The sequence below is a fragment of the Plectrocnemia conspersa genome, unplaced genomic scaffold (assembly GCF_051122295.1).
Source record: "Plectrocnemia conspersa isolate PC_06_02 unplaced genomic scaffold, ASM5112229v1 ptg000012l, whole genome shotgun sequence".
NCBI classification, from domain to species: domain Eukaryota; kingdom Metazoa; phylum Arthropoda; class Insecta; order Trichoptera; family Polycentropodidae; genus Plectrocnemia; species Plectrocnemia conspersa.
This window is the reverse complement of record NW_028277176.1, coordinates 8,482,501-8,497,551: the sequence shown is the minus strand read 5'-3', so window position 1 is coordinate 8,497,551 and position 15,051 is coordinate 8,482,501. Positions and strand designations below refer to the sequence as shown.

General features: G+C 30.2%; 2 protein-coding genes across 3 annotated transcripts in view; one reads left to right on the top strand and one right to left on the bottom strand.

Annotated features, from left to right (window-relative positions):
• Positions 1-2,020: 2,020 nt before the first annotated feature.
• On the bottom strand, positions 2,021-4,697 carry Vps24 (vacuolar protein sorting 24). Its single transcript, XM_088199274.1, has 6 exons — positions 4,565-4,697; positions 4,352-4,412; positions 4,083-4,262; positions 3,970-4,010; positions 3,733-3,906; positions 2,021-3,094 (listed from the first exon to the last, which is right to left on the bottom strand). The coding sequence occupies exons 1-6, from the start codon at positions 4,607-4,609 to the stop codon at positions 2,942-2,944; spliced, it is 654 nt and encodes a 217-aa protein (XP_088055400.1). The 5' UTR covers positions 4,610-4,697; the 3' UTR covers positions 2,021-2,941.
• A 1,484-nt stretch (positions 4,698-6,181) lies between these two features.
• The window catches only part of mino (glycerol-3-phosphate acyltransferase mino), a 43,085-nt gene continuing 34,215 nt past the window's right edge, over positions 6,182-15,051 (top strand). For both annotated transcript variants that reach the window (XM_088200642.1, XM_088200643.1), the window contains exon 1: positions 6,182-6,371. The gene's annotated coding sequence lies outside the window, so the exon portion shown is untranslated. The remainder of the gene's footprint in view (positions 6,372-15,051) is intronic.

Here is a 15,051-nt window from a genome sequence, read left to right as displayed (position 1 = left end):
TGTCTCAATTTCGACTCTTACTGTTATAAAATAAAGATGCTGTTTCCGCCCCAAAACATTGGCATTGATGAGAGGATCAAGTACTGGAAGGGACGTTGAATTTCTGACACTTATGTTGTGACATTAGAACATACAGAACAACCACTTCGTTTCTGCCTTGGAATAATGAGACAAGATATGAAAAATTAAAATATTAAACAGCGTTGCTGATGAATAGCCGATTGTCGGTCGAATATGCATTTGTGCGAGTATTTTGAAACACTAGATCATCAGCAAACAGCATATATTATAATAAATATTTAGAGTTCTCAACTGCCACATGTAAGAACAGCGGAACCAAATTAGACGTTGCAGTCCAATAAAATTCGCTCAGTTCTTCCAAATGAGCGATAAGTACCTTAGGTCACATACACTCAAATAACTATTTAAGAAGATAAAAAGACCATTCGAGAAACTGTTATTCAGTTTCCGAAGAACTTTGCGACAAACATTGTCGAAAGCTTTTCTTCAACATAAAAGGTATACATTTGCTCATATAATACATCTCAAGCAAGTCTACTGGTACCTAGCAGTTCCCAGTAATTATGTTATGTAACAGAGAAGTTACAATACTGCAGCGACCTGTTGGACCTTTTCTATGATAGGGATGGCTGGCGAAATGAAAACAAAAGCAGGTATTACATACACTAAATTCTTTCTACTATTTGTAAATTTTTATCTCCATTCAGACATATTTTTACCCAACTAGTCCACGGAATATGCTTCACTAAACATAGGTGTTAAATATTAGCAATAAGTAAGTCTTCATAATTATATTTAAATAAAAAAACGTGCATGAAAAATTTGCGCAAAATGTATGTTTTTGTATGGAAAATTATACAATATTGTTACCAACTAAAGATAGGTTGTACTAGACGATATCATTAAAATAAGCATAATAATAATTTAAATGTATTGAAGGGTGTTTTTTTACATCAAGCTTGATAAATATTATATTTATTTCTTAATTTAGGGGGCATCCAGAAGCGGTCGATTAAAGACGATATTATATCAAAGATGATATTGTCCTAGATTTATTGTTTCAAAAGAAAAATAGATTTGGCGCTCGTATTTTCAAAAATATTTTTTTTTATATTTAATGAGTGTTTTAATTAAAATATTTATTATATCGAAACCATAGTTGTCGAGGTATTCTTTAGTTTTGCTAATCAATAAATATGGTGAATCATGCGAGTGGTACTCGTATTAAAATAATATTAATAATATCAATATTGGTATTGAAAATTCCGGTATTATTGCAATCCCTATTTGTGAGGATCCCACGAAAAGAACTACTTAAATCTAAATGTTGGAATTTTATATAATATTCTGTCAAAGTGATATCTAAAAATCACAAGATTATTATATTCATCCGTGAGATTAGGAAAATCTAGGTAAACCTAATCTGTGATGACCGATCGAAATTATTATTATATAATAATCACCAATTCCGATCTCTTCAATGCGACATAAAAACCACGACTCTGACTCCACAGCCCTGTTTTATTTAAATGATCTACAAACTTATGTTTTTTATTAATATTTTTTCAATTTCATATTTATTAGTATGACCTGTTATTATGCCCTAGGTCCTAGGTATCGCACCCAATCCCTTCGCTTGCACTCTACATGCAAGGATGCATGCGAGATGCGACTGGAGCACGAGCGAAATAAGCATAGTGCGCGTTATCTGCTTACGAGCGAGGACCCTCCGTAAATGATGTTTGTCACCCAAAATATTTTAGCTTGTCAACTTAGCCACGCGTGTCATAGGTTCGCCATCACTGGCCTAGGATGTTAATATATACATCTCTACTTACAAACATTTTATTAGCTCTTCTCTTTGATGAAAATGACTGGATTGTATATTTAAGTATAGATAGCTTAAGCTATCGTAACATATTTAAAGTGAATTTGATATTACGACAATTTTACTAAGCCCATTTAAGATTCAAGATTAAATTAATAAAAAAAACAAAGATTGTGTAAAAATATTATTTATTTTACAATGCAATCAATTACAACATAGCATTAATAATGTCATTATAGTCTTGAAAGTTTATTTTTTAATTTATCTGCATACATATGGCGAATATGAAAAAACTCATTTCATAAATATGTATACATATTTCTGTATAGTAATAAATAATACATATCTAAGTAACAACAACAAAATATATAGTGCACATTAATGAATTACCTAAAAATTATTAAAAAATATACTCATCGGTTTGCATACCAATGGTTTTATTTCACACAAAACATTAGGAAAATCTTTTCAATTATCTTCTTTAGCAACTACTGGAAATACCAATTTATAAACTAAGCTTGCCTAAACCAACATAATCTCTCTAGCTTTATTCATTAAGTAAATTTCTTTTCAAATCGATAGAAGTAGATACTGAAATAGTTTATACATCGTGGTCTTGAGATCATTCATCTTTTCGGTAATAATTATAACTTTTTACCATTTCCTATAACACTAACAGATTATTTCAAGATGCTTACGAATAATACTTTAAATTGCACTTTAAGAACACATTTAATCATATTTGTATATTTTAAAGGTGCTCTCTTTTTGTATACTTAATCAAACATACTATACAAGGTAGTGTTTGAAACTTAAATTATTAAATAAATTAGGGGATGAATATTCAAAGACCCTGCACATATGTAATGTTTAAAATGAAACATTTTACACTTCAAATCTTCCAAAACGATCAATCATGAATATTGTTTTTAATAAGGCAAGAGTTAATTTTAAATTTCAATACATCGAAAAAGTATATTATTATAAAAACATAAAGTATAAATGTTAATCACAAGACGTTAATCATAAAACGTGCAAAGTATAAAATTAGTACAAATAAGCTATCGATCGTGTCTTGAATTAAAAAACATTTTAAGAACGCAGTGCCTCCAAGCGCGACTTCATCTCGTCCAAGTCGTCTTCCACTTCTTTGTCTTCTTCCTCGTGACTTGTTGTCGGCGTTTCTACTGAAGCTGGAGGCGCAGGAGCTTCTCCTAATTTTCCTTGCGTGAGTTCCCATAACACCTATAAAAAGTTTTAGTAAATAAAAAAAATATTTATTTTAAACATATGTAGTTACGTGATTTGAAAACAAATAAAAATTAAATTTTTTACAATATTTGTAAAACTTTTCAGATTAGTTATAATTTAATAATAACCAGCATATTAGACGAGAGGTATAAGTCTCTAACTATTGACCTGAAAGGCTTAGGTTCGAATCCCATATGGACCTTAGTGTTTTTTAAATTTCTATCGCGTCTAAGAGATCAGAATTAGTGATTATTATATAATAATAATTTCGATCGGTCATCACATATTAGGTTTACGTAGATTTTCTTAATATCACGGATGAATATTGATGAGTAATTAAAATCGAGCTAGGTATATATTAGGTATTGAAAGTTCTCTAATAATGAGTTACTTCAGCTCATAGAGAATATCTTGTGTATTCAACTACAACAAAAATTAGTTAAGGGAGCAATAGTCATAACTTATAACTCTCTTCAACATTTTTTTTAAACAAGTTTTCAAATTATTAGATGGGATTTAATAATATTATTTATTGACACCTTAGAAGGATTTTGTCTTATAATTCTCTAAGTGTTATCGAATTTGAAACACTTAGCACGAAACACGAATATAATCTTTATTATATAAAATACTTTATCAATTTCAGTTTGTGCTTCTTCCTCCATTTCTTCTTCATCTTCCAAGCTCGACATTGTGTCGTCGACCATCTCTTCAATTATTCCAGCTTTCATCATCTCTTTGGACATATCTCTCATTACTGCTGCTATTTCGGGTAGTCGTACTAAAGACTGCATAGCTTGCATTACCTATTGTAAAACATAAGTCAAATAAGCAAATAAAACTTATAAATTTAATAATGTAATAAATACTTCTGTAGATTTTTGTAAGGATCCAGCAATTCTCAATGTAGCTAAAATAAAAATATTGTTTTATTAATAAATATATAAGCTTTTGCACAAAACATATGCTGATTAAGCTTTACCAAGTTGATTTTTCATTTGCATTTGAACCGAGTTGATATGGGCTTTACTTGTGTATATTTTGTTAATGGCTTTCCTTGACCTGATAATTTCCTTTGCCAAAATATTGCACACCTGCTTATCATTTTTGCTAGCTGCCTCCTTCAAGGACTTTTTGATTTTATCTTCTTCACGCTGAATGGCTAATGAACGTTAAATAGTTAACTTAACTAAATAGTAAACTTAAATTTTTAATATCAGTATTTGCGATAAGAAACGCAAATCACTTTACCTCTTATCTGTCGTTCGAGTTGACTCGTTTCCTTCCTTAATTTATGAGACCACTCGTTTACCTATAAAATTTAATTGCGCAAATAGGTATGTGACTGTAATTAAAAATGTGTCTCACACTGACATAACAGTAAACAAAATTAAAATGTGAGTCAAATGGGCGTTTGTTTACAAGCGCGTAATATCGATTTTGGTTATGTATTGAAGTACTTACCAATTCTTTCGGATTGCTTCCTTGCGATTTACCGAACAACCCCATGTTTGGCGATTGTTATTACAGAAAAAACAACACTTCGTCGATACACTCCCAGTTGTCGCGGTGACAGAAGCTTTATTTTTATTAAATAGTCTTAACTAAGGTAAATACGGCCATGCTAAAAGTAAAACAGGAAAATAATATATGTAATATTGTTTAATATTAATGATTATTAATAGGGAATAAATAAAAAAATTGCGTATTTTTTTAATATAATAAAATAATCTAATGATTTTAAATATTTTATTATTTTTTCCAAAAATTTAATTTACAATTATGTACCACAGTATAAAAGTTAGCAGAGTGACTTTTATAAAACAATTTTGCATGCAAAAATCTTTTTTTATAAGAAATTTATTACACTGGCAGAAAAAGATCTTAAAGATGATTGAAAAATATTCTTATTCATTGATTTTTGCAGGGCAACCGTTCTTTTTTCATTTCGTTTTTTTTAAAAAAATATTAGTTTGATTCCGGTTCTTGTTCCAGCAAAAAGTAATGTTTATTCTGGTTTTAGATCCAGTTTTGAATGGTTGATTTTTCAAATTTTAAATGTTTGTATTTGTTATAAAAAATATTTTTACCATAATTTAGAACGTTTTATTCAAACTTTTTTAATCAACACACCACATAAATTACCACAACAATACAATATGAATATTAATGATTATAATTAATTAAAGGTATAATAATTTGAAATTTATAATTCATGATCTTAATATAATTTATTAAACGAAACATATGTAAGCTAAACAAATTCGTATATTCACGGTAGAAGTATACCGGGTTCTTATATATATATTTATTTTTAATTAAAAAAAGTAATCTCTAATTATTAAAATATATTCCAATGTAATTTCATTTAAACTATTTCTATTGTCTCGTAGAATAAACTTATACTTTTAAACCGTAGAAAGTCCTTTCAACAAATACTTGTGTTGCTGGAGCTCTTAAAACTTCCATTGCAATTTTGTATAAATAGAGATATGTATTTTTATTTTTCTTCCAAAATTAAGTTAACGCGCGTGTTTAAATATAATCCGAACCGATTTTTTCGGTTAAGCTCCGGTTTTCGTTTTGGCAAAATGACGTTTTTTCCGGTTTCCGGTTTAGTTTCAGTTCAAAGCCTGGTTTTCTAGCATAAAAAGTGCAATTTAAAAATATAGATTTATGTTGAAAGCAAGATAAATAACAAAATAAGTACAATAATAATATAAAAATAAGAAACAAACAGGAGTATGGCTTAATGACATTATGTGACATAGGGGATGTAAAAAATTCACAAAAATTGTGATATCGTTTATTAATAAACCTATTAGATTGACGAATGCCTTTCTTGTTATTTTAATTTATTCTACAAAACATTTCGTGGGCATTTGTGATAAGAAGATGTGTATTAAGCAGTATTATTACAATTTATTTGTTATTAGATTTTATTTATTAATGAATTATTAGATATTTATATAAAAATAGGTATGTATAAAAAAATATAGATATATAGTATACTGAAATAAGAAATTGTTTGTAATTTTGGTTGTAGCAACAGTTAGAGCGCCCATGATCCAATGTTATGGTAGAAGAAGAAGAAGCCGCCGTCATCGTTGCCGGGAGTTTCGTTCGCCGCAGTGTTGTTGCACAGTGATACGTTTCGGCGGCCGTTTCGGTCGATCTCCGTCGTTTCTCCCCAAAGTATGATCTTCGGCAAAGTCCAGTTTTGATTCCGAGCCGAAGCTACGCCGACTGTCGACATAACCGCAAAGTAACGGTAAGCGCACGCCTTTTTATCTGACACGTCGGCGATAATGGTGGAACTCCACTATCGCTTGACATAAAATGTCACAAGATCGCTTCAACCGATGTATTTTCATACAGCTTTTCGCAGTACGCGCGAACGTTCAAATTATATAACGTTTCGAGCGTGAAAATTCGCCTGCGCATTCGATGCCGTGTCATTTGAATTAGAAAATTCGAGACGCTTGTAAAATAATGCGCATATCGTCTTACAGGTCGATTCTAAACCGCTGAAAAAAATATGCGTACATTTTTCACCGTTTGGACCAAATCGAGCAGCATTCGTTGATTTAAATTAATAATTATTTAAAAACATAATTTTGCTTCGTGCGCGATGCGCATGCGCGAGAAAAGATGTCGGCCGTCGCCATGTCAGGTTTACATTAGAAAATTGTTGCTAAATTGTCGGTCGCAAACTGGTATGAGAAACGAATGCGTGTGTAATAACTAATAATAATTAACTACAGTTGTAATACGAATGCGGTGTAAATACATACCTCGTGCATTTAAAACTTGCAGATTGTACAGATACTTTTTTCATTTTAATTTCTTTAATTTAAACAACATGGTGGATATTCTAGCAATAAAAAACTATTTGGGAAAAATTGCGTGTGAAATCTCAATTGTTATGTAAAATGACACGTCCAATTCAGCTGAAATTAAAGTCTTGTAATTATAATACATAATACAAATTTAATTTAAAATTAATTTGTTTTGAAAATCATAAAGAAAACCGTATTAAATAAATTATGTGCTTCTAAATGTCAAGTGTGATTGATGTTGGTATTTCACATAAACTTTTTGCTTTTTTCACAGCTATTTAGTAAGTCATATAATATTTTCATACACTAATGGTGAAATTTCCATGATACATCAAATGATGAAAGGAGTTGGTAAAGTGATCAGCTCCTCCCATATACATGTTATAGTCGCCTATGGCCTGGGAGCTTAATATACTTTCTTTCTCTCTTTTATTTATTACGTCTGTTCATGGTTGTTCTTTGCGACGTGTTTTGTATATTTAGCGCCAGGCAAACTGGTTTTGACCCTGTGGTCCTTCCATTTAATAACAGATATCGATTTGCAGGTGACAAGATCTGAATCACCAAAATCTTTGTCATCTAGAAGTATGTGTATTGGAAAATGCTTGCATCTTTGAATAATTGTACCACAAGCAAATATTTTTTTTGTAATAAGTTGAATAAAAGGGAAATAAATGTAAAAATTCAGTCAAAAATAACCAGTATCAAAAAATAATTTCCCCAAATGAGGAAAAAGTGTAGATAAATTTGAAACTACACTTTGTCTAAGACTACGCACTGCGTCACCGCATGCGTTTTACTTCCCCTGATATATTTCAAAATTAACATGTATCTGGTGACGGCATAGCATATAACCCATACTTTGAAGCCCATTTTTATTGGTTTCATAGGCATATATTGTTTCAGAGTAGTACTACTTTTGAAAGCCTACCGTACTTTCATATAGGGAAAAGTATCTACTTCTTGGTTTAAATACCTAGTAATGGAAGTAATTTGTGAACATGATCAAAAGCTGGATCTGGACTAACTCTTGATTTCAATTTGTATTTTTAGACTAATACAGTCTCAAACTTGTTACACAGTGAAAACCATAATAATTGCAAGCTTGAAATCTTTAAATTCTTCCACAGATTAATTTAACAGATCGATCTTTTACTTTTCATATAGATTGTTTTCGTTCACAATTGGATTAAAATAAATACTAAATATTTTATATGCCAATGAAATATCGATTCTTGTATTTATACCTGTAAATTTTGTGAAGACTGCTTGTTCATACTCTCTTGCCCTAATATTATATTTCTTTTAGACGAATTATGTCTTACAGGATACGGTTTGTTTGATTCCTGCTCTCTGTCATCCTCTTTTTGAGTATTAGTTTCCAGGGGAAAGGAATTAAGGGATCGAAATCATCTTTAGCATTTGCGTCTCCTCCAATGTCTAAATCCACACCATATTTTGTACATATTTTTTATCTCTTTAAAAGTATAATTATTTATCTCTAAAAAAATTTATTCTTCTACCACAGCGTTGTACAAGTAACACAAAGTCAAAAATGATACTTAATTACTAATAATAAAAAATGACAACCTTATCAACTATTTAAAGTAAAAATCTGATTTTCTTGGTGTACCGGAAATATTCTTTCATGGGCCACCTTTGGCCCCTTGGTCGCTAATTAGACAGTCTTGTTTTTACCGAATACTTCGTAGTGTGATATTTTAAGTTTTTCATTTAAAAATATTTTTTAATTAATTTTAGATTTATTTAGTTGCACTACATTACATCTTGCTGTATAATATTCCAAAATGTATATGCCAGATTTAGTATCTTACATTATAGTCATAATATATCGTATTCATATGCGAAAAGTAGTTTAATAGGTGTATGTTTAACCGAATATATCGACACATGTATGTATGATAAATACATGTGTCGATATATTCGGCTTAAAACAATTGTCATGACCATTGCAATGTTGATATGATGAAACTATTTTATAATAGAAATTGCTTGATATTGATTTCCTTATAATGAAATTTTTCTATAGCATTGATTTATTAGATATCGGCATTTAATGTATCGTGAGCCTCCTGTTTGTTTGTATGTCGTACTTTAAGTATCCTGATTGTAGTATTTATTATGTTTTTGCACATATTTTTACTATTATAGTATTCGTGATAGTTTTCAAATACTTTTTACGACATGAGAATAAAAAAGTGATTGAAACTATCCTTAAAAAAATGGTCAGAAATTGGACTAAACGTATCAGGTAAAGAAACAAACTTATTAAAATTATATTTGATAAGGTTTTTGAAGTTTTTTTAATATATTTTATATATTATTATGGTTCTCTTATGTATGTATATATGTCATTATTTCAAGAACTTATGGTTCAATTTTTACTTGTTTTTTTCATTTTATTGAATATTTCATGACTTAAAAATGCTGTGTGATAAGTGTATACATAATATTGTGCCTTCCATCAAGTATTAAACAATACAAATATTTTTCGAACTAAACTCAATCATTCATGTAAATTATAGAGCAAGTGGATTTGTCTTAATTGTATAGATATTCTAAACTATGGTTATTATTGCTGCCTGCTAGCACTAGAGATTATGAGCGCGTATACGTGTCAGAAAAGATCTAATAATTTATATTAAAATGCCAGAATACATCGGTCAGAATATAAATATTAGATGGTCAGAATAATTTTTTTCAGTTGGCAATAATATTATTGTATAGTGTCAGTATTTATAAATAATAGCAAGTATTTATATTATATGATCTGTATTTTAACCTTAAGGTCAGTTTTATGTTGACAGCTTGTCAGCATAATAATAAACGGTCATTATCAACGTGTTTTAGAGCCAACTTGTTTGGTTGGGCTCGCAACATTGTCAGATGTCAACACATCAAGCCAGTCGTGCTATCCGCCGCTGCTCTGTCGTTATTCCCGCTTCGTTCATCTCTTGTTGCAAATTCGATGAGAGTTATTCATGGGGTATTCACTGTTCTCGAAATTAAAAAACTTACATTTCCTTAAACCTTGTGAGTGATGTTCTGTGCGAGAAATATTCGTATGGGCAATCGCCTTGTGACCAATTTTTGTGTGAACAAGTTGCTTTGTGACCAATATTCGTATGAGCAATAATCAAGAGCAATTCTTTTTTAAGATCCAATTCAGTTTAAATCACGGATGGAAAAGATTAAATTTAGATTAGGTATTATTAAAACATTGAGATTAGATTTAGTCAACCTGGAAAAATAAAACCAACGAAACAAGCTTTTTCCCTTGCGAGTATACTTTACATAATTAAATTTGTTCTTTTTATTTATTTTAATGTATCGCTTTATTTTATATAAATATTTTATTTTACTTAACGTATATTGTGTATATTTTTTTATTAAATTTAGTTTTGTACTTAAATTTTAAAATATTATATATCATTATGAGTCAATAAATGTGAATTAGGTAGACGTGTCCTTTTTTAACTTAACGATTTTTTTATAATTTGAAAATCGTTGACATTATTTTTATTGCTGTCAATTATATGCTGGCAAAAATAATCTTATTCAAACTGTGAAGACCATAAGTCGGATCATAAGATAAAGTCCGAGTCGGTAAAATTTTAAACGACTCCACAGCCCTGGCCATGACTGTTGACTGCTCTAGAGAGTAGAGATTGCGTCCCATATTTTTTACGCAGCAGCCAGGGCACCCTCCACTTAGCCGAGCCTTAATGATGGTTTCGTTGATAGCGATGAGGAGCTGGAACAATTTGTGCAGGATGGTGCACATCTCTGTTAAAGTGTTAACATGTTTGAGCTGATGAAACGTTAAATATATATATTTTCTATAAAGGTCATCATGACGCATTATGGATACCTGACTAGTCATAATGGTCGGATTTGTAATAAATAAATAAAAATCGACGATAGTCATAATAACGGTCAAAGTGACATAATTTTAATTGAGAGGTTAATGCTTCTCTCATGGTCAATTTTATGTCAAAAGGTCATGAGATACAATCGCCAATGGTCACGCGGACGCACACATCGCAAAAAATAATGTGTTATTATTTTAGGTAGTCGTAGTAGCATTGTTTCTATTCACTAGAAAACCGCGCAATTGATGTATAAATTAATTTTTACGCTATAAATTAGATTAAATTTATTTTTTACATTGTAAATAATAATGTTATGTGCCATATTTAAAATTAGACTGCTGATTACGATAACGTAATGTTTGCTAAAATTCTAAAACCTCTTTAATTAATTTTAATAACCTTAATTTAGATATTTTAAATTTAGTTTATAATTTTCTTTATACTTTAAATTAAATAATACTCGACTCGTTATTAGCAAACATATTTTGAATATTATATGTATGCAATGTGTGAAACGATTAAAATCTTGTTTTAAAAAAAACACAAAGCGCTAAGATAACACATCAAAGATCGCTATATTTATTTACGTACTAGTTTCTTGTAGTTCCAATATTCGACTTATTACTATCTGATCAATTGTACCTATAAAAAATAATGTATCACGGTCACGTTGTAGTTTGACCCTATGACAGAAAAAAACACATTGCATTATCATTTATAATGTACGAGGCGATTGAAGAGTACTTATATTTAAATACAGCGGTCAGGCTGTCAGCTGTTAAAAGTTAAACAGGTTGCACGGTTATAACGTTAACTGATCAATTACTTGTCGTTAATACTTTATTAGTTTAAATACGATGAGCGTCGAGTGATGTAAAAACTTTTTTTTTGTATTATTTATTATAGTTCAGAGAACTGTTCTTCTTGATTAGCTTCTTATTTTCTTGTAGGTACATATGTCATTATGATTGTCCCTATTCTTCTAGTTTATTTTTCGGGACATACCAAACCAGAGGGGTATCTCTGCTTAGTGACGTCGAAGTGATCATACGATTTTATTTATAACGCTTGATAGGTCAGCGTACTTCATCGCCCCATTAACACTTGATGATAAGTCTTCAGCGCGCATTTAATTATCCTTCAAAAATAATCATTGTTTGCTATTTATATAACGTTCATACAATTTCGTTTGTTTTAGAAACTTAAATCTTGACTCATGTGAAAACGCGCATACTTCTAGAAACTGACGGTTGCGTGTCGCTGCGTACTTCGCAATTATTACAATATTGTTACTTTTCTATGTGAAAGATACGCGGAAGAAACGTGTTTAGTCAACGTAGTTGGCAAGCCATATGAAAGTTAATTTTTGAAGTTCAACCATTAAATGAATATAATTCCATGTCCTAAGATCATTCTTATCATAAATATCATATATTTATGGCACACTCGACTAGATTACATAGTAATATGATACAATTAGATGTTTGACTTTTATTTCAATTTTATTCTGCTTATCAACTTAAAAAATGGCTCTAGAATGTAGACGATACAAACTTGATTTTTTTATGAAATAGCATTATGTTGTATATATTATCAAAGAGCATCTTAAATCACTTAAACAAAACGTACTAAATTACTGACACCATTGCCGGTTAAAACAATAAAAATAAATATTTATTAATGTATTGTGAACGAAGCTAGTGAAAATAATAACTTGTTAACAAAACATTATTAATAATATCAATATTGTATCGTAATCAACGGTTTTTACATGAAAGGAGTATTTTTTTAATTTGCCTAATCGAATATGACATAAGAATAATATTGTTGTATTTTATAAAATTAGACAATATGTTACTACAAAGATTATATTTTAATTATTTTATATTATGATCACAACAAAGATATACTGTTAATATACATAACGTTATTTTTATTTATATTTGTATGTATTATGATGTATTAGTACTTTTGACTATCGTGACGCATTAGGTTTGCCTGTCAGGTCACGATGGTTATAATTTTAATAAATAAATAAATATATACGTACATAACAAGTAGACTGTGCACTATTTTCTAAATAATAGTTTTTGCGACCAATCAAAAACCATTTTTCCTTATAATCTACCAATTAATAAATAAGTTCAAGCAGCGATAAACTAAGGTTCTTTGATTATAAAACATGCACTTCAAAATAAATATATTTGGCCGCTCAGCGAAAACATGTTCTTATCGTTTTTAATTTAGAGTTTTAAATACTCGTAGCGTAGTATATTTTCGTAGTTTGAGAAACCTTGGAATATTTTACCTGTACATCTTGTTCATAATTTTTTTTAATAACTTTTGGTACTAAGAAAATATTTGCTTTAGCATGATTACGAATATCTATAGTAAATACTTACAAGATAAGGGCTGTCTACTTATACGGATATTTAGTATTGCGACAAAAACTCGTTGACTTGTTTTGTAATAATCGACAAGTAAGAAGTACGATATGGTGGTTTTTTCTCTAAGCCAGCTCTGATCAAGTGACTGTTCAATCAATTATGGTATGAGTTCTAATTAAACGCCAATTACTTGCATATGTATTAAATTTTAATTTTAAAAATAATTATAATTTAATTGAACGTAACGATAACTTAGTTATCATTAATTGTTAGTTATTTAATATTCTCAATCTTCACTCCAAAGTTGATAATCCTTCGTAGCAACTCAATTCTCAATCAGCGCATGTTTCCGCTGATATCAGCGTGGGTTAATTGTTATTCAGACGAGTATCGGAATTTAACGTGTCGAGGACGAGAGTTGATGCGTTTTAACTCCATAATTTATTGTATGATTATATACCGTGAAGAACTACTGTAATTAGATTTTTTGCCTAATTAGTACTTTGATACCTTTGATGGTGATTAAAATGCGAATGCAATTAGTTAGTTTTGTTTTCGTCTTGTGGCTGTTTGCGTTCGTTGGGTTACTGTTTATGTTGAACTTTCAATTGCTTTCGTCAGAGGTTGTCAATGTCAGCTGTATGTAAATCATTGAGTTTTACTTATGCAATCATTTATATTTTTTTCAGTATGAAAGTAGCTTTAATGGATCAATAGTCTTGCGCAATAACATTCAATGTTTGCGATTGAGGTAATTTGATGCACTTGAATATTTATGGTAATCTAGATTTAATCTGCACTTGAACTTGATAATATTGACTTATTATTTTGAAAGAAAAAACGCGACGCGAATCTCGTTATCTACTCCAAAGCCTCATTGCTATCTGTCTAATTAGTCGCTTAGATAACGTAATTTATTTTTAATAAGATAATGCACACTTCGATATTAAGTCATGTACCTATGCAGCCTTGAGTTTCATGTTGTGCAGTCCGACGGTCATGTTTTGAGAAATCACGTGACCTTTTTGTGGTCTTGACCGTTGGAAAATGCCCCTTGTGCTTTTTGCATTTGCGAAACTGTCTCCCAAGTTTCTTGTGAGACAATAATGTGACCATTTCAAAACAAATTATATTTATGATTTTTTCACATAGTAGTAGGAAGTTTTTAGCAATATTTCGAATATTCTTCTTATCAGTGTGCATACGATCCACACACGTACTTTTAGAACTATCACACGTGAGAACATAAAAAAACTGAACATTAAACTGTAACGCACTTTGAACGAACTATGTTATACATTTAGCATATTTTACTTATCATATGCGTGAACACATAAACATGATGTTTCACGTGCTCTTTTGCTTCCTATGTCATTATTTTTGTGCTTCTGTAACCGTCGTTTTTCTTTCTTATTACATTATCCTTCGCGGTTGATTAAATATGTATCTAAAATTCATAGAAAATTCCGTATTCGCATTTCTTTTATTTCATCGCATTCGCATGACGATGACCCTCTTGTGTCTACTGACACTTCACCCAATGAAACTATGGTCAATCTCAATGCGCCTCTTCCTCTTCATCATAATTGCTGTGGAGTAACGTTAATCACCAAAATATGATTGATTTATAATATATTTCAATATTGAACATCAACATCATATTGATTAAATGACTTAAATCTTTTCTTCTTCCATAAAATACGTATAAATGTGTGATAGGAAATCAGTAATTCATCTGAAATGAGAAATCAAGGAATTTGCTACCGTACATGGACGCCACCCGGATACGTATACTAGTTTGTTTGTCACGCCAAGGTTTTTTTTTAGTGAAT

Excerpts from the sequence above, each read along its gene's own strand:
- Vps24 (XM_088199274.1), bottom strand. The coding sequence starts at position 4,609 with ATGGGGTTGTTCGGTAAATCGCAAGGAAGCAATCCGAAAGAATTG. Across the intron at positions 4,011-4,082 it reads GCAAATGAAAAATCAACTTG|CTACATTGAGAATTGCTGGA; the intron begins GTAAAGCTTAAT and ends TTTTTATTTTAG. Across the intron at positions 3,095-3,732 it reads CACAAACTGAAATTGATAAA|GTGTTATGGGAACTCACGCA; the intron begins GTATTTTATATA and ends AACTTTTTATAG.